At 32.8% G+C, this 19,629-nt stretch overlaps 2 protein-coding genes across 2 annotated transcripts; both read right to left on the bottom strand.

Annotated features, from left to right (window-relative positions):
• Positions 1–5,219: 5,219 nt before the first annotated feature.
• LOC123300998 (aldehyde dehydrogenase, mitochondrial-like) lies at positions 5,220–7,071 on the bottom strand. The gene is given in 2 exon segments (XM_044883704.1): positions 5,220–5,635; positions 5,916–7,071. Coding segments are annotated over 2 exon segments (1,056 nt in total). The 5' UTR covers positions 6,759–7,071; the 3' UTR covers positions 5,220–5,422.
• A 139-nt stretch (positions 7,072–7,210) lies between these two features.
• On the bottom strand, positions 7,211–17,921 carry LOC123301290 (zinc finger protein 678-like). The gene is made up of 6 exons (XM_044884025.1): positions 17,915–17,921; positions 16,740–17,816; positions 15,341–15,511; positions 8,528–8,616; positions 7,925–8,482; positions 7,211–7,879 (listed from the first exon to the last, which is right to left on the bottom strand). The coding sequence occupies exons 1-6, from the start codon at positions 17,919–17,921 to the stop codon at positions 7,211–7,213; spliced, it is 2,571 nt and encodes an 856-aa protein (XP_044739960.1).
• Between the last annotated feature and the right edge of the window lie 1,708 nt (positions 17,922–19,629).

The raw sequence follows: 19,629 nt of genomic DNA, 5'->3' as shown, positions 1-19,629 counted from the left end.
TTATATTGATTATTTTTTTTACAGAAATCTGTAATTTATGGTAATGTCAAATTAAATTTTTTTTTTTTTTTAAATAATGTATCTTTATAAATTATATCTCATGTAATATTCTGAAGTATGAGCTATATTGCTGTACAGTTTCATTAAAAGCCATTCGATAGTTTTAGCGCGAAAACGTAACAAACAAACAAACATGCTTAGTTTCACATTTATAATATAATAGAGATATAAAGATTAAAATGAATGCTATTTTGTTTCAAATATTGCAATAAATTATTATCATCACTTGTTATTTTATTTAAAAACTTGACTTAATTTTATTAGAAGACAAATAAGTACAAAAAAAATTAAAAAAATTATAAAGTAAATATAAATAATTCAAATAATGATGCGGGCTTTTTGAACATCATTTCATGTTCAGTAGAGTTGCCTATCTATTTATGTAATAAACTATGTATAATCTATGAACAGTTGCCTTCTACGCTTAGCCTAATCTATTGTGCCTTATTATGAATTATTAACTGATCACAGAATGTAAGAATAACGTAAGTTGTGCTTGGTACGCTAACTAACTCATCACAAAGGCGGTATAGGCAGCGTGTTAGTAATTTCCGCCGTGCCTCAAAAAACACAGAATAATAATTTTGTTATGTAATACGTCTTTTGTGAACCTAAAAATTTAATCAACTTATCATGAATGATTGATATAAAACTAATATAATAAAAATCGTCAATAAAATTTGTTGGGTCATTGCTACGCTTCCTGAAGTAATAAATTAGCTCAACATGATAATATGATTACAAAAGTCCATTGCAAAGTTCAAACAAAGGTAAATGGATTTTACTGACGACAATTTTTCTATTCGATAAGATCAAATCGTTGTCAATAAAATCCGTTAAACTTTTTTCGTGCATTGGATCGACACTTCTATAAGTTCCTGATGGGCTGCCTATACCGCCAGTTCGCCCCTGATCGAATCAGTAAATGTTTTTATTACAAATATCACATGGAAATAGTTTTTCTCCGCTATAAATGCGTTAATGTTCAAATAAATGGTGTTGATAAAAAATGGTTTTTCTCTGCTATGAATAAACAGCCCGGGAAATGATGAAAGGATGTAAGTTGTGAAAGGGACGAAGGAATATAAATGCGTTACACAACGTAACGATGGTTCTGTTCTGTAAGTATGTAGTATTTCATCAACTGACAGCAATCGTTGAAAAAATACAATAATACCTATAATTTTCATTGAGGATTCACATTATCCAATTTCATTTCTCTATGAACAATTTTGCATGCGCGTAGCTGACGGGGGGCCCGCAGTCAATTGCCTACTCTGTCTAATAGTTGATCCACCCCTGTGAATAAGTTTATGTGCATTTAAATTACTTTGCTGTGTAAATCTTTTATAACAAATATCACATGAAAATGATTTTTCTCCATTGTGAATCTGTTTATGTCGAATTAAATTATATTTCTTGGTAAATGTTTCCTCACAAATATCACATGGAAATGGCTTTTCTCCACTATGAGTCCGTTTATATTGAGCTAAATTGTTTTTATCATTAAATTTTTTATTACAAATATCACATGAAAATACTTTTTTGGGTAACTCTTTTTTGCTACTATGTATTCGTTTATGTTGGGCTAAATGATGTTGATAAGTAAATATTTTATTATAAATATCGCATGAAATTGGTTTTTCTCCACTATGAATCTGTCTATGCCTAACTAAATTAAATCTCTTGGTAAATGTTTTTTTACAAATATCACACAATAATGATTGGTTTGCACTTCCAGTATGAATTTCTTGAGATTCTAAAATTGAATTTTCATCTTAAATAATTAGTTCTCTAAGTGATTCTTTTTCAAGTTTAATATTTTCATAAATTGGTTCTTGTTTTATACTTTTAATGCTGTTGTTAAGTATTTATTCTTCCATTAAGTCATTGTTATCAGCTTCTGATATTTCATTCTTATTTACTCCAACTTCCATTGTAATATTGTCCTCTAATATTTCATGATTAATTCAAGTATGAATCCCTTGCGATTCTAAAATAGAATTTTCATCAATTCCATCTTTAATAATTAGTTCTCTATGTAATTCTTTTTCAAGTTTAATATTTTCATACTAATTTGTGTACAAAAATTTATTATTTTCATAAACTGTTTCATGTTTTACGCTTTTAATGCTGTTGTTAAATATTTCTTCTTTCATTAAAACATTGCAGCCGGCTTATGGTATTTCATACTTAAGTAATCCAACTTCCATGGTAATATTATCATCTAATGTTTCAGTATTATTCCTTATTTCTATAAAATTCGTATTTTTTGAAGTAGTTGAAGTGTCAGCTGGGGATGCCTGTATCGGAAAAAGGGGTGCACAACTCCTTTCTTTAAAATTTTTCGAGCATTAGACACCGTTTTTACATTATTATAGTTTTTCTGTGTCTGTGTCTTCTTTTAACTGCAATAAAAACTAACAAATAATATTAAAAATGCCGAATGAAAAGAGAATTAATTATTAATTAATTAATTATTTTCTTTAGTTAGAATTAATTATGTTAGTAAAATAGATTTCTCCGGCATAATAATTGCTTAATTAATTAAAAATTAATCGGGACAATGCCGGATATCGATATAACCCAAGGCGAGTGTTCTACCCACTATTCCAACTTTCACATGTCTTAATTATCAATAATGTAATATACATACCTTTTACTCACCTATTTTGAGTAAACTTGTTTTCTTAAACTTAGTTTTTATTTTCTTTTACTAACCTTTTTTATTAAACTTATCCATTCCGTATTTCTTTTTACTTATCTTTTTCCAATAAACTTACCTATAAATGAATAATTGTAGTAATATTTTGTTAAAAATGTAGGTTCTGTTTGATATTCCTGAAATCGATGTAAAGGATAAAAGATAAAGGTAGGTATAATATTGCCTATTAATAATTAAACCAGAAATATTGATAAAAACGTTATTTTATTATTATATATATTTGTACATATTTCATCAAAAATAAATATGAATGAATAAAAATGGCATTTCTATACAGTATAAAATCAATTTTCCGGATTACGTTTTCATTTTTTCTAAATTAATATAAATAAATAAAAATCGTTATAAATTTTAAATTTTGTTTTTATTTTTTAAATTTTCTATCCTATTTTTTATTTCAGAACAAAATTATCAATTTATAAATAATTTAGTAAACGTAAGTATAAATAATTATAGTTAGCTGTGTGGATATAGCACTTGCTTGTGAAGCCAAATTACCCTGGTTCGTATCCTGGTGTAGATAATATTTTTACTTTTAAATAATTGAATTTTTCCAGTTGTTTAAAATTTCCACTCTTTTTATAGTTAAACCCGCCCTCTTGTCATAAATCATGTCAATTATATATATATATGTCATAAATCACTATTCTTTCAGGGGGTGGGAACTTAAATAATCATAAATATTCTTTAAAATCATAAATCATTTTTGAATAGGAAAATATTTAATAAGGTTTATCTCACTCATATTCTCCTATTACAAAATATTAAAATTGTAGTACTAAAATTAAAAAATAGCTTGGTTACGCTAAAATTTACTCTTGTTAAATGAAATTTTAGAAGATTTTGTATTAGGAGAACATGATATTTCACAAAAAAAAAAGGAATTATTTTAGTCCCACTTTCTTAATTATATCATAAATCACTCTTCTGTCAGGGGTGGGAATTAAAATAATATAAATCTTACTTATTTGTCGCTTATGGTTCTCCATAACAATTATCTAAAAAAGTGGCAATTTCTCGGGATAATAACTTATTTAATTAAAAATTTATTCGAGACAATACTAAATACGAACCGCGGTTTTCTATAACCAAAGCCGACTATGCTAACCACTACCCCATCTTTGACATATTATCGCGGTATCAATAATGTTATATATAAAGCTTTTACTCACCTTTTTCTAATAAACTTATTTTCTTAAACTTACTTACCTGTGAATAATTAATTGTTATTTCATAAAATAAGAAAAAAAGTAATTATGTTAGTAATTATGTAAAATTTTTACTATTTTCGTTCTGTCAAGGTGCCTTTCCAGGTGGCTCTACACGTTATATTCGTGTAGGGTCATCTATTAGTTTTGATAATAATTTATCCATTTCAATGGTTGTTGGGGAAACAATATTTTATGCATTTTTAAATAAATAAACAATACGTCTTACAAAATTCGTTTGCATTTCATTAAAATTCGTTAAATTAATTTAACGAATTTTAATGAGAATACACACATAGAAATTTCTATGTGTGTATTCTCAATTGATTGTTTTTGTTAACATTTTGTGGATTATTTGAATAGTGGCATTTATTAGTATTTTGGCCGTATTCATTGTGCCCCTGTTCATTAACTAATTAGTGTAATTTAGTCGTTTAATAACAATTAATTATCAGTTTGATGTAAGTTAAATGCAATGTAAAACCATTTTATTTCGTTAATAGTCAATTATAATCACAATTAAACACAACCCAAATGCAATCAACACGATTAACAAGACCTAAGCGCTGAAATAAACTCAGTACATACCATAAAAAAATCGGAAACTAATATAAACACACCTAAAACGACTAAATTACACTAATTAGTTAATGAACAGGGACACAATGAAAACGGCCTAAACACTTAAATAAAGTCACTACACAAATGATCCAAAAAAAAGTTAATAAACGCAATCAGTTGAGAATAATATACACAACGAAATTTAACGACATGCAAAATTTGAAAGACGTATCGCTTAATTATTAATAAGACTGAACTGATAAATGGCCCAATCATTTAAACGTGTAGAAAACCATCTGGAGAAAGGCACCTTCTTAGAAAAAATAAATTTCTTAATTCTTTCAAGAAATAGTACACATTTCTCAGGGAATTGCACATCTGTTTTAAATTAAAAAATTATAATCTATGGTTGAGTTGAGTTTGTCGAATATAGAAGCCTGTTGGTAGGCTTTTGAAGTTTTTAGCCCTTGCGTTAAGAAATGGGACACCATTACAGAAAATTTGTGGGTCTATTTTTTTCATAGATATTTCATAAATAGTAGTCAAAAAACCGTAAATTTAAAAATTTTATTTAATAAAAAAAAGTATCACATATTTAGTTACGATTATGTTGCAATCTTTGTGCTTTTTTCTATTTTTACACAAAAATTCATGAAAAATCGTAGAATAGTACAAAAATAAATTTTTTAAACGTGGAAAGAACGAAGAGAAAAATGAAGGAAAAGGGGAATAGATTAACAATTAATGTTTTTTTCTTTGGTTTTGAAAGAATTATTTATGAATTCTTTTGTGGGATTTTAACAATAACACTTTTGACTTCTGTATATGGTTCAATACCGTATGGACCATTTTCACGACCATGTCCAAATTATTTGTAACCGCCGAATGGTGATTGTGAACCTAATGCGTTGCATGTGTTCACCCAAACAGTACCCGCACGTAACCCTTGTACAATATAATTAGCCTTATCGATATCTTTTGTAAAGACAGCAGCAGCAAGACCATAATCGGAATCATTAGCACGTTCAATTACCTCTTCGATATCTTTAAATCGTAAAATTTGTTGTACTGGTCCAAAAATCTGTAAATTATTAAAAATTTCAACGATTGAATTCTTCTAATAAACTGGAAATAAATTTTTCCCTTATGGAAATAAATTTGTTCGGATAGTCAGACTTTTTCAGAGATAGTTTTACTTCACATATTCTTTTTCTGAATTTCAAACTAAATATTCCAGAACAGATTTATTTCCACAAGGGTGGAGAGATTTAAAACGGGTTTTTCTGCTTTTTCACAATCATATTCCCTATTAATTCCCGGCTTATGGCTATTCTGCGTTTACATTCTTTTTTTTATCTTACCTCCTCTCTGGCAATGGTCATATTATCTTTTACATCAGCAAAAACAGTTGGTTTAACGAAATATCCTTTATCACCATGTTTCTCACCGCCAACAACACATTTAGCACCTTGTTTCTTTCCAGTTTCGATCATTTTCAAAATACGATCTTGTTGCTCTTTATCAACTTGTGGCCCTTGTTCCACTGTTGGATCAAATGGATTACCAACTTTACGTTTAGCTGCTCGTTCCGCACTTCATTCGACAAACTCATCATAGATCTTATCTTGTACGTAAGTTCTAGATCCAGCGCAACAACATAGTCCCATATTAAAGAACAATCCAAAATGGGCGGCTTCGACAGCATATTCCATATCGACATCACTTAAAATAATATTCGGACTCTTTCCACCCAATTCCAATGTTGTAAGTTTTAAATTATGTAAACCGGATGCTTGTTGAATTTTCATTCCAACCTCAGTTGAACCGGTGAATGCAATCTTTTCTACTTTACGATTAGCAACTAAAGCGGCACCTGCTTCACCGAAACCAGGTACAATATTTACCACTCCTGTTGGAAATCCGGCTTCTTTAATTAATTGGGCCGTGTATAATGCTGTTAAAGGCGTTTGTTCGGCTGGTTTTAAGATAATGGTGTTTCCTGTAGCTAAAGCTGGTCCTAATTTCCATGCAAGCATTAACAATGGGAAATTCCACGGAATAATTTGACCACAAACGCCAACCGGTTCGTGACGTGTGTAAGCGAAGTATGGTCCATCTAATGGAATAGTTTTACCATGATTTTTATCTGCCCATCCAGCCATGTAACGTAAGGTACCAATACTTGCTTGAACATCGACAGTCATGATATTGAAAATGGTTTACCATTATCCAAAGTTTCTAAACTAGCAAGGTAGACCGCGTCGCGTTCCATTAAGTCAGCAAGTTTGTAAAGTAAACGTCCTCGTTGAGATGGATCCATTGTGCGCCATGGTGATCCTAAACGGAATGCTTCGTTTGCAGCATCTACAGCAAAATCAATATCAGCTTTACCGCCTTCTTGTACTTCAGCGATTACCTCGCCAGTACTTGGATTAAGTGTTTCAAATGTTTTGCCCGATTTTGATTTGTACCATTCATTGTTAATAAAAATCTAAAAATAAATTCTTCAAATATTTTTTCCACCAGGGTTTGTTGAACATGTTCTCCTAATATAAATATTTAAAAAAAAATTCATGAATAATTTTATAACATTTTGCAATAAGAGCATTAATTAAATAACGGCGATGTTATTTTTTTACAAATTTGTTTCTACTTTTTATCGATTGTGAATACGTTTATGTTGAACTACATAATTTTGTCGAGTAAATGTTTTATTACAAATTTCACATGAAAATGGTTTCTCTCCGGTGTGAATACGTTTATGTCTAACTAAATTCGATGATGTAGTAAATCTTTTATCACAGATATCACATGGAAATGGTTTTTTTCCACTATGAAATCGTTTATGTACAACTAAATCACTTTTCTGGATAAATGTTTTATTACAAATATCACAAGGAAATGTACTTTCTGTACTATGAAATCGTTTATGTGCATTTAAATTACCTTGCTGAGTAAATGTTTTATTGCAAACATCACATGAAAATGGTTTTTCTCCAGTGTGAATTAGTTTATGTTTAGCTAAATTACCTTGCTGAGTAAATGTTTTATTGCAAACATCACATGAAAATGGTTTTTCTCCAGTGTGAATCAGTTTATGTTTAACTAAATGACCTTTCTGAGTAAATGTTTTATTACAAACATCACATGAAAATGGCTTTTCTCCACCATGAATGCGTTTATGATGAACTAAATTAGTTTCCTCATTAAATGTTTTATTACAAACATCGCATGAAAATGGTTTCTCTCCGGTGTGAATACGTTTATGTTTAACTAAATTCGGTGATGCAGTAAATCTTTTATTACAAATATGACATGAAAATAGCTTTTCTCCGGTGTGAATACGTTTATGTTTAAATAAATAACTTTTATTAGCATATGTTTTATTACAAATTTCACATGAAAATGGTTTTGCTCCACTATGAAACCGTTTATGTACAACTAAATCACTTTGCCAAGTAAATGTTTTATTACAAACATCACATGAAAATGGTTTCTCTCCGGTGTGAATACGTTTATGTCTAACTAAATCACCTTTCTGAGTAAATTTTTTATTACAAACATCACATGAAAATGGTTTTGCTCCACTATGAAACCGTTTATGTACAACTAAATCACTTTGCCAAGTAAATGTTTTATTACAAACATCACATGAAAATGGTTTCTCTGCGGTGTGAATACGTTTTTTATGTTTAACTAAACTCGATGATGTAGTAAATCTTTGATTACAAACATCACATGAAAATGACTTTTCTCCACCATGAATGCGTTTATGTTTAGCTAAATTACTTTTCTCATTAAATGTTTTATTACAAATATCACATACAAATGGTTTTTCTTCTAAATCAGTTTCATCTAATATTTCATCTTTAATAATTAGTTCTGTATGTAATTCTTTTTCAAGTTTAATATTTTCATAATTAATTGTGTACAATTGTTTATCATTTTCATCACTCACAGGTTCATGTTTTACAGTCACAACACTATAACTATCATTGCTGCCTTCTTCTTCATTTGTAATGTGTCCACCTTCCATTAAAATAGTTCCATCTAATATTTCATCTTTAATAATAAGTTCTGTATGTAATTCTTTCTCAACTTTAATATTATCTTTATTAATAAACAAATAATTATTTGTATCAACAAATGAATTACTTGCCATTTTGTTAAATATTTAATATTATTATCACGAAAACTTATTTATCAAAAGGTTCAAGCATTAATTCACAACTCCAGTAAACATAACCTATAATGACAGCTGAATAGACTATATAACTATAAACCACGGTCGTGCTATAAACCGACTGATTGACATTTCAGTTATATGAAACGTCAATGGTAAAAACCTATAAACACGGTTGCCAACTTTCAATTCTCAAGACCACTAAACAGATGATAGAAAACCACAAAAAGCTACTAGACAGCATTATTACTAAAATACTTTTCTATTTTTACCATAAAACTTTTCTATTTTTACCATTGCCATTAAAATATTAAATTATTTGCCCTCTCAAAAATTTTGTTTGTTGGGAACATTTTTTTTGCCGATTTAAAGAAGAATAAAATTGCTGAGCTTGCAACACTGCATCTCTATGGTATAAACAAATAACCGAGAATATATCGGTATTTTCAAAAACTTTACTCTAGATATCGAAAAATTTTATTCTTACTTGTCAAAGATTATAATTTTTAATTAAAAACAGATCTGCAACTCCCTGTAAAATTTTTACTATTTTCGTTCTCTGAAGGTGCCTTTCTCCAGGTGGCTCTACACGTTATATTCGTGTAGGGCCATCTATTAGTTTTGATAATAATTTATCCATTTCAATGGTTGTTGGTTGTTCAGGTGTACGTTTAATTAACATAACCTATCAATCAACTAAAAAATAGGTGTAATTAATTAATTATACATTCCCAAACTCTGAAACCGTGTTTATTGTAATTCCCAAATGATTTCCTTTCGAATAACATAAAAATTAAGTGAATTTAATTTCCTACCTGCTAACTATACGCTGAAAAAAGAATCATTAATTACAGGAAAACTAATAATTCCCAAATTCTAAAATTATATTCTTAAATCCTCCCAAACGATTCCCAAATGAATGGAAATAGTTTGAGTGAAAAATAACAATTTTATATATATATATAAAAAATATATATATAAAATAACAAATCTATCTGTAAGGTCTGTTCGCCGTATGTGTTGATTGTTGTTCCATTTGCTGCTTATAGCTTGAATTCGGCTGGAGCATTGTAGACTTTGTTTTTGGTTGGTAGCACGCTGATGTCTGCTCCTGTGTCAATCAGGAAATTGTAAGCGGTTGATCGATCGAAAATAAATAGGCGACGCTGAGGTTTGAGGCCTGGGTCACTGGTCACCTCTAGTGACTGGCTTTCTCGTTTTCGATTGCTGTACTTGACCCGTAAAGCGACATGGCATTTTCGGGCTTTTCTTCTGAAGCGTCTGTGGTAGTAGCATATGTCGGGCGATGGTGATCGGCATCGTGACTGATAGTTATTGCGTGAACGAGATCGTGAATGACTTCGATTGAATTTTAACCGTCGAATCTCAGCTGTCAACTCGTGTATTTGCTGTCGTAAATCGCCTGTGACCTCTGAGCTGCTTGTAATTGATTGGTGCGGCGTCGAGTAGTTTGTCCGCCATTTCGGCGATCTTATTTAGGCTGTCTGAGCTGATGGATAGAATTTGTTTAGCTGAACTTGGAAGTCTGTTGAGGAACATTGGTTTGAGGAATTCGTCACTGATGTTGGCATCTGCTAGGGCACGCATTCGTCGTAGGAGTACTGTGGGTTTTTGATCACCCAGCTCTAGTTCAGTAAGAAGCGTTCTCACTCGTTTTGTTGTTTGAATCCGAAAACTCATTGATCAATCTTTGCTTGAGGGTTTCGTACTTGTTTGTCAGTGGTTCGTTGTCGAAAAAATCCTGTATGCGCTCGAAAACCGATCCGTCGATGGCGGCGACGATGTAGTTGAACTTGGTCAAGTCGGTTGTAACGCCGGCCGTGAAAAAAGTTGCCTCTAATTGCCTGAACCAGATTTTGAGGTTTTTGTCCCAAAACATTGGAATTTTGACGGAAGTTTTGGTCAGGACGTTCAGTTCTGTTTCGTTATGTTGTGGTAAATTTGCTGACGCACTATTTAACTCAGCCTGATTGTTTTCGTCGTCAGGCATTGTTGTCGTTATTCGATTCGGATTGTTGCAGCTTTAATTGTTGCGCCTGTAGTAGTCACCAATTTGTAGTGATTGGGGTCACCAATTTGTAGTGAACAATTTATATCACAAAAAAAAAAAAAACTATTGGTTTTATTGACGTTTAAAAAATTTCACTACAATAATTGATCTACAAGAGCTTGCACTATTTTTGATTGTTAACTTGATTAAAATGAACTTATTTATTGTACTGACTAAAAGCGTTGCCTGCTCTGCTTTATATAGTATGTTGTATCGAAAGAAAAGAGATGCTAGAAATATCTGGAATAAATGTAAAATCGCTGATTTGAATACAATCGAACATATATATAAAAAGGATGAATATATGTTCTCGAATAAAGTAAAGTAGGTCGTTTATGTGTGTGACAGAAACAACCATAATATCGAGACATTCAAAGAAAGTTCTAGAGTATGGTTGACTAACCATAGCAAAAAAGTAATTAAGAAAGATATGAATACAAAGTGTATTCATAGTCAAAGGTTGTTGCTGTTACCACAGTTGTCCTACATGGACAGCCAATATAACAGCCTAACCTGACCTAAATAAAGAAAGATTAACAAAAAAACACATGCATAATATATGTAACGTAATTTAAGTATAAACAATAGTCACCTGTATATACATACTATATAATGTTTCTAACCTAATTTGCGCTCTGACGGGTAAGCAGTGTTTTTACGAAAAAATGTTTCAAACAAGAGTTATTTATTTTATGATAAGAAACATTTTTTACATTAAAACATTTTTTCTCATTTCGTTTTTGAGTTATCATGTTTACAGACAGACGGACGGACAACAGGAAATGGATTTTATGAACACGTATAGCAAAATTTTGTTTGTAGCATCAATATTTTTAAGCGTTACAAACTTGGGACTAAACTTAATATACCTTGATACATTTATATACATGGTATACAAAAAATTAACTAAACTTATTGAGTAAGATATTAACAGGAAATGATTGTCACCCTCGACTTCCCCTCGCGCGACAAGGATCATGAGATCTCAGACATTCTCTACTTTTGCTCCCTAGATGTGTAATATACTATTTATTCCCTTTAATACCAATAATTAATTTATTGAAATTATTAAGAAATTTTGATGAGTGTAACTTGCACATTGATATGCTTAATTATAATACAGGTAGGCGTCTATGTTATCTAAAATATATTTTAAATATGTAGGTTGTCAATTGTTTTATAGCTGTTGGGTTAGATATGTTGAAAATATCTTCAACCTTAAACAGATTTTAGTTTTTTAATATTTGTGCCTCAGTTTTCTCCTTCGGTTCCATGACAATCATTTAATACAATTCCCAAAGTGGCCTAAATGGACTCCCAAAATTGTTGTGTATGTTAGGGTATTCAATTGGTAGTTTCAGTAAATTTTGAACTTGAATCAAAACATGAGTATGAGTATAGAGGTTAGCGGGCCATGCTCGAGCATCGGGTCTCGAAGCAATGGTTCAGAGCACTTAGCCAAATAGACCCTTGTACTCTATCCCCGCTACGCATTTCAGTGGCTATTATAACCAACTGATATACTGAAACCCAGGATCTGCCTAGCGCTGAGTTTCCTAATTTCTTCTGGTTCGACTATGGCCGGACCAAACCATTTCTTTCGCTGCTGTGTGAACGCCGGGCAGTAACAGAGAAAATGGATCGATGTTTCTTCTGAAATTCCGCATCTGTCACACGCAGGAGATTGTCTTTTTCCGATCTGATGTTGGAACTTGTTCAGGTTATCATGCCCTGTGAGTAATTCTACGATGATTCTGATATCAGCTCTGTTTAGTTTCAAGATCTCCTCGGCTCTGTTACCGAGCGAGTTTCCCTCACCCAACAGGCTTTTGGCGATTCGCCCTCCCTCGTAGCTGGTCCATGCCTTTAATTGTTGGTTTTTCAGATTATCTTCTAATCTGTTAAGACCTTCTTGGTATGGCATCCTCGCAAGCTTTTCTTGAGTGGGAGCCATGGTGGTTCCCAGTTTGGCCAGCTTGTCTGCTCTCTCATTACCGTTCCAGCCAGAGTGTCCGGGGATCCAGGAAATATTGACTTTATTGTTCCTCGCCAGGTTGTTTAGACTGTTTCTAGTCTCCTTGACGAGTTGCGATGACACTGTACAGTTTGATAGCGCTTTGAGTGCTGCTTGACTGTCTGTGCAGATGCTAATCACATCATCCCTCAAGTTGGCCAATTGGAGGTAGTCAGCACATCTCATGATGGCTACCAGCTCCGCCTGGAATACAGTATTGTAAGTGTCCAACTTGATGGATCCAAGAAGGGCTAATGACACCCCTTCTTGGGCAGCAGAACCCTGCGCCAACACCCTCTGCGGTTTTGGAGCCGTCTGTGAACCAAATTTGGGCATGTTTTGGTCCTCCGCTGACCTTCCAGTCCTCTCTCGTTGGAAGGCATATCTTGTAGAGCTCCTCCATCGGTAGGGTTCTGATTTTGTCCTGTGGTTCGTTTTTAAGAGCCAACAGTTTACCTTTGAAAAGTTTGGACAGGTCACTATTCCATCTTCTCAATTGTCCTATACAGTGTAGTCTGTATGCACACCTCATTGCTGTACTTTTGATGGTCAGAGAAAGCTGTGGTATATCCAACAGAGCTCTAAGGGCAGCTGTCGGAGTGCTTTTCCTGACTCCACAGATACTTCTCAGAAAGAGAGCCTGGATTCTCTCCAGCTGTCTTTCGGCAGTTGTCTGTTCTATTTTACTCCACCAGACCAAGGCAGAATAACCGAGCCTGGAAACTATGATAGCCGTGTAAATCCACATTAGCTGCTCTGGTCCCAGTCCCCATCTTAGGCCGAAGGCTCTCTTGCATTGCCAGAAGGTAACTATGGCCTTCCGACAAGTGGCTTCCAGGTGTTTGTTCCATCGGAGTCTGTTGTCCAGGATAATGCCCAGATATTTCATCTCCGTCGAATAGTCGATCTGTCTATTTCCGATCCTCATCTTTTTCAGAGGTTTCAGCTTGTATTTCCTAGTGAAGACTAGGATGCCAACTTTCTCTGGTTGGATGCTGAGACCATTCTCATTGCACCAATCCATCGTCTGGTCGAGCGCCTGTTGAAGGATATCTTGCAGTGTCTCTTCAAAGGATCCTCTTACCAGGATGACAATATCATCTGCATAACCGATAGCTTTGACTCCAAAACGGTTCAATTTTTCTATCAGTTCGTCCGCAACTAAACTCCATAGGAGAGGCGACAACACCCCTCCTTGCGGGCAACCTTCAGACACAGTTCCTCTCACTGTACTGTCTTGCCATTCCGCAGTCAGCTGTCTGTTGTCTAGCGTACTCATGATCCATCGGATTATTTCTTCAGGTATATCATGTCTTCTAGCTCCGGCTTCAATGGATATCCTCGAGGTCTTGTTGAAAGCTCCTTCGATGTCCAGAAAACCTCCTAGGCAAACTCCCTTGTTTTGTATCTGTTGTTCTATGAAGCTAACAGCTGAATACAAGGCCGTTTCCGTCGGTTTGCCTGTTTGATAGGCATGTTGCTCCTCATGTAGGGGACTGACCCGCAGGGTCTCTCTCTTCAGATACCAGTCCACCAATCTTTCCAGGGTCTTTAGTAAGAACGAAGTCAGACTGATAGGACGATAATCTTTGGCTTGAGTGTAATCCTTCTTTCCAACCTTTGGTATGAAGGCAACCTTAGTCCTCTTCCACTCTCTTGGTGTGAAGCCTAGCACGATGCAGCCTCTAAGCAGGCCCCTCAATTTCCCGAGGAAGACTTCCAGGCCTTTCTGCAGAAGCACCGGATATATTCCATCAGGTCCTGGTGCTTTAAAGGCTTCGAAAGAATTCACCGCTCTTTTAACCAGTTCTGGTTTTACAATTTTCGCTGCCAGCGACCAATTTTTCCTTCTACTCCGATTCGGTAACTCAGCTTCAGCTGGGATCCCAAATTCGATGTCCGGAAAGTTTCTCTCCATTAGGAGTTGTAAGGTTTCCTGTGCTGAGGAGGTGTATGTACCATCACTTTTTTTCAGAAACCTTAACCCCTCGGTTTTATTCCCGGCGAGAACTTTTGACAGCTTCGCTACGTCCGACATAGATTTCGTGTTGGTACAGAAATCTCTCCAAGAGTCCCTCTGGTTTTTCCTCAAAAGGTCTCTGTAGACTTTTTGACTAGCTTTATAGTTAAAAAGCTTTCTCACCCCTCTCTTCAGGTGTTCTAACTCCTTGCTCCATTTCAGATGGTGACTTTGCAGTCCCACCTTTTTCAAAGGACAGTTTTCTTCATATGAAGCCTGGATTGCATCTCTGAGCACACGGTCCGTGTTTTCAAGATCCTCCGGCGTTCCATACCTACCCTGAAAGTCCGTTAGCAGGGATTTAAGATCCTCTACGTAGCCTATCCAGTTAGTCTGTCTGGGATTTCTTCTCCATTCAGTTTCTTTCAAGATCTCCGTTAATTGGGCCCTAATGAGCCGGTGATCTGATAGCGATGGTTCCTCAGAAACTCACCAATTTCTGATTCTGCTCCTCACATTCCTGTTGCAAAGTGTGAGGTCTAAAACTTCTTGTCTAACCGCTGTGACGAAGGTCGGTTCCGACCCTCTGTTCAGGAAATCCAAGTTTTCTTCTGTAAGGTATTCCAGAAGATCGACCCTCTCCCATTATTGTCTGTGCTGCCCCACGCCTCGCAGTGCGCGTTGGTGTCACATCCAATAATGAGGTCAATGTTGCTTTCTCTGCAATGCCTAAATCAAAACATATTTGAAGTTAATAATTTTTCAAAAATGCAATATTAACTAACCAGTGTAACGCATCTTATACGAAGATGCCTCGTTTTAGGGTGACAGATCGTTCTCAACGAGGGCACATAGGACTCTTGGCCTAAGTGCTAGGGACCCACTTGCGTGTCCCTCTCTTTTGTTTTATTAATCTCTGCTCTAATAGATGTTATACGCTATCTGCTGCATCGCACAATTGACGCTGCATCGCACACTCTTGCACCACCGACTTTCTAGAGTTCCATTTGAAGCCATACAGCCTGAACTTGGCAGTAACGTGCCTTTCGTTTCTATTCGTGATGTGTAAATACTTAGATCTTTGTTGATAGTGGTTGAGCCTGCTAAATAGGCTTAAACTGTCTTTGGATTTGACGTCATTGATTAATTCGGTCAAAGAAACTAATCTAATCGATTTTTTAGCTTGAAGATTTCCGGTCTCACTGCTCAAGTTAGATAATCGTAACTCATGTAGTTTCCTAGAAAAGTAATCGTTCCAGTTTTCACCCTTACACAGCCTTTTACAATATTTTTTACCCTGTTTGACCCTAATGTTAATTTAGAGTTCTCCGCACACACAAATATTCAACTGGTTCAACTCCCATTTCTAGATCTACCGCTGAATTGGAGATAGATTTAGCGACCAACAGTATTTCTTTATAAAAAAAATATACCCAATAATATTGACAGTTTGAAAATTATGTTCTGAATTGAAAAAAATTTTATTTATTATAATTTGAAGATATTTTCAACATGATTAAACTTATCAAAGCATATTCGATAACGTGAAGATTTTTTCTCATCTTCTTGGAGAAAGTGTCAACTTTCTGCCCACAGTGCAAAATAAAGTTTTCGCTTTCCGCCAACATTTTTTTCACCCTAGGCTTCACCTCATGCGACAATGAACATGAGATCTGAGACATTCCTTACTTTTGCTCCCTAGGTGTGTAATGTACTATTTTTCACACTCTGAACTTTGTCGCCCCAGTAAAAATTTGCCACCCTGGCACTAGCCCCCATTGTCCCTAGTATAAATACAGAGCGACCTCTACCAACAACGATATCAACCGCCATCGTCAAAAAGTTATAGAATACGGGTACGCTGGGGGTAAGTAAACGATATTCTAAAAGAAAGACTTTTTTTAATTTCAATAAATAAATATTTATTTGTTTATTAAAATAACAATATTTTTATGTTTATGATCTTTTAATTCATTTTGATTGGTAATAATTAGATCACAATCTTCACATACGTATGGAGGTGTTGGTGGTCTTAAATGTACAAGTCTTTGTTTTACTAAACTCTTCTTAAACTTAAATGTTTTATTATGACCATCACACGGGGCTGGTTTTTCTGTAGTATGTATTTTTAGTTTATGTTTAATTAAATGATGTTCTGAGTTAAATTTTCTTTCACATTCGTCACATGAGAATGATTCTTTCCCAGTATGTAATCGTTTATGTCGAACTAAATTCTGTTTTATGTTAAATTTTTTCTCACAAACATCACAAGAGAATGGTTTTTCTCCAGTATGAATTCGTTCATGTGCAACTAAAACGTATTGGTGTTTAAATTTTTTTTCACAAATATAACATGAAAATGGTTTTGCCCCAGTATGTGTTCGTTTATGTCGAATTAAAAGTTGTGAGTGAACAAATTTTTTATCACAAACATCACACGAGAATATCTCTTCTCCAGTATGTGATCGTTTATGTAGAACTAAATGGTGTTTTTGGAAAAATTTTTTATTACAAATATCACAACCAAATGGTTTTTCTCCAGTATGTGTTCGTTTATGTCCAACTAAATGGTGTTTTTGGATAAATTTTTTATTACAAATATCACAACCAAATGGTTTTTCTCCAGTATGTGATCGTTTATGAAGAACTAAATGGTGTTTTTGGATAAATTTTTTATTACAAATATCACAACCAAATGGTTTTTCTCCAGTATGTGTTCGTTTATGAACAGTTAAATATTGTTGTTGCTTAAACTTTTTATCACACACATCACATGTATACAATTTATGCTTGAGTAATTTTTCATGGTTACGTAATTCAATTTCAGTTGTAAAAATTTTATCACAAAAATAATTTTCCTTTAACAATTCATGATAATTTAAATCAGTTTCAGCTTCTTCAAATATTGCATCATAGCTTTCATCTTTTAAAATTAATTCTGAATGTAACTTATTATCACTAATATTGTCACATATTTCATTATTTTTCGAATCCACTTCATATAATAATTCGTCATTAACCTCTTCTTTGATTTCTAATTTTAAACAGAATTCTTCATTTTTCACATTTTCACCTATATTTTGTTTATATTATCATTTAAATAAATATTATAAATAAATAAAAAGCACTTACCGTCCATTCTTTTATTAATTGTGTTCGTAATGTTTGAACATAGAATATAAAACCTAACGGATGTTTGAACAAAAAGGGCCGAATAGATAAAATTTTGAGCTCCGTATAGTTAGCAGATAAAATTGTTATTTTTCACTCCAACTATTTCCATTCATTTGGGAATCGTTTGGGAGGATTTGGGAATATAATTTTAGAATTTGGGAATTATTAGTTTTCCTGTAATTAATGATTCTTTTTTCAGCGTATAGTTAGCAGGTAGGAAATGAAATCCACTTAATTTTTATGTTATTCGAAAGGAAATCATTTGGGAATTACGATAAACACGGTTTCAGAGTTTGGGAATGTATAATTAATTAATTACAAATATTTTTTAGTTGATTGATAGGTTATGTTAATTAACCGTACACCTGAACTATTAATTGTTATATAGCAGTATGGCGCCAATATTCAAATATTACTGAATAATTTATTTTATAATTTATGTAAATGTTAAGTTTTATTTTTCATTAAAACTATTCTTTTTCAATTGGGAATCGTTTGGGAAGATTTAGGAACATAATTTTATTATTTAGGACTGATTAGTTTTCATGTAATTAATTAGTTTTTTAAAGCGTATACTTAGAAGGTAAAAAATTAAATTTTCGCCATTTTTACGTTATTTGATAATAATTTACATGGGGACTAATCTAATTAATTTGGGAATCACATTAAACACGGTTTCATCATTTGGGACACTAAAATTATTTAATTAATTACATTTATTTTTTAGTTGATTTTTTGTGGTTATATTAATGGCGGCAATATTCAAATGTTGCTTCATTTACAATAATTTTGTTTTTTTAATTTATGTAAATGTTAAGTTTTATTTTTCATTAAAACTATTCTTATTCAATTGGGAATCATTTGGGAAGATTTAGGAACATAATTTTATTATTTAGGACTGATTAGTTTTCATGTAATTAATTAGTTTTTTAAAGCGTATACTTAGAAGGTAAAAAATTAAATTTTCGCCATTTTTACGTTATTTGATAATAATTTACATGGGGACTAATCTAATTAATTTGGGAATCACATTAAAGACGGTTTCATCATTTGGGACACTAAAATTATTTAATTCATTACATTTATTTTTTAGTTGATTTTTTGTGGTTATATTAATGGCGGCAATATTCAAATGTTACTTCATTTACAATAATTTTGTTTTTTAATTTATGTAAGTAAATGTTTATTTGACATTAAAACTAATTTTATTTAATCGGGAAATTTTCAAAGATCGGGAATCGTTTGTGAAGATTTGTTTGAAGTGTTTTGGGAGTGATTAATGTCAAAATATTCAGATTTTGGAATTTTATTATTTGGGACTGATTAATGTCAAAATATTCAATGGATATTTTCTATATGATCATTTGTATCATTTTTTATGTAGGTGCAGATTAATGCTTTATGCGAAACTACTTTCAAATTTTTATTAAAGATTAATAATTCGTCCAATAAAAGAAGTGTTAATTAGGAAGTGTGAAGTGTGGATAGGAAGGAAAATTATTGATAGTCTAACTGTTTATTCTAATAAAGATAAATAAATTGATCATGAAATAAAAACTGCATTTGTATTGATAAAATTGTAAATAAAATATTTATTATCTTATAGTAAGTACAGGTACAAGCTAGCGTAGGAGGTATTTGAAATGTATTTAATTTGGATTTCTTTTTGTATA

This window comes from Chrysoperla carnea, chromosome 5 (assembly GCF_905475395.1).
Source record: "Chrysoperla carnea chromosome 5, inChrCarn1.1, whole genome shotgun sequence".
Lineage (NCBI taxonomy): Eukaryota > Metazoa > Arthropoda > Insecta > Neuroptera > Chrysopidae > Chrysoperla > Chrysoperla carnea.
Note: the sequence above shows the minus strand (reverse complement) of the source record. Positions and strands in the feature narration are given on the sequence as shown.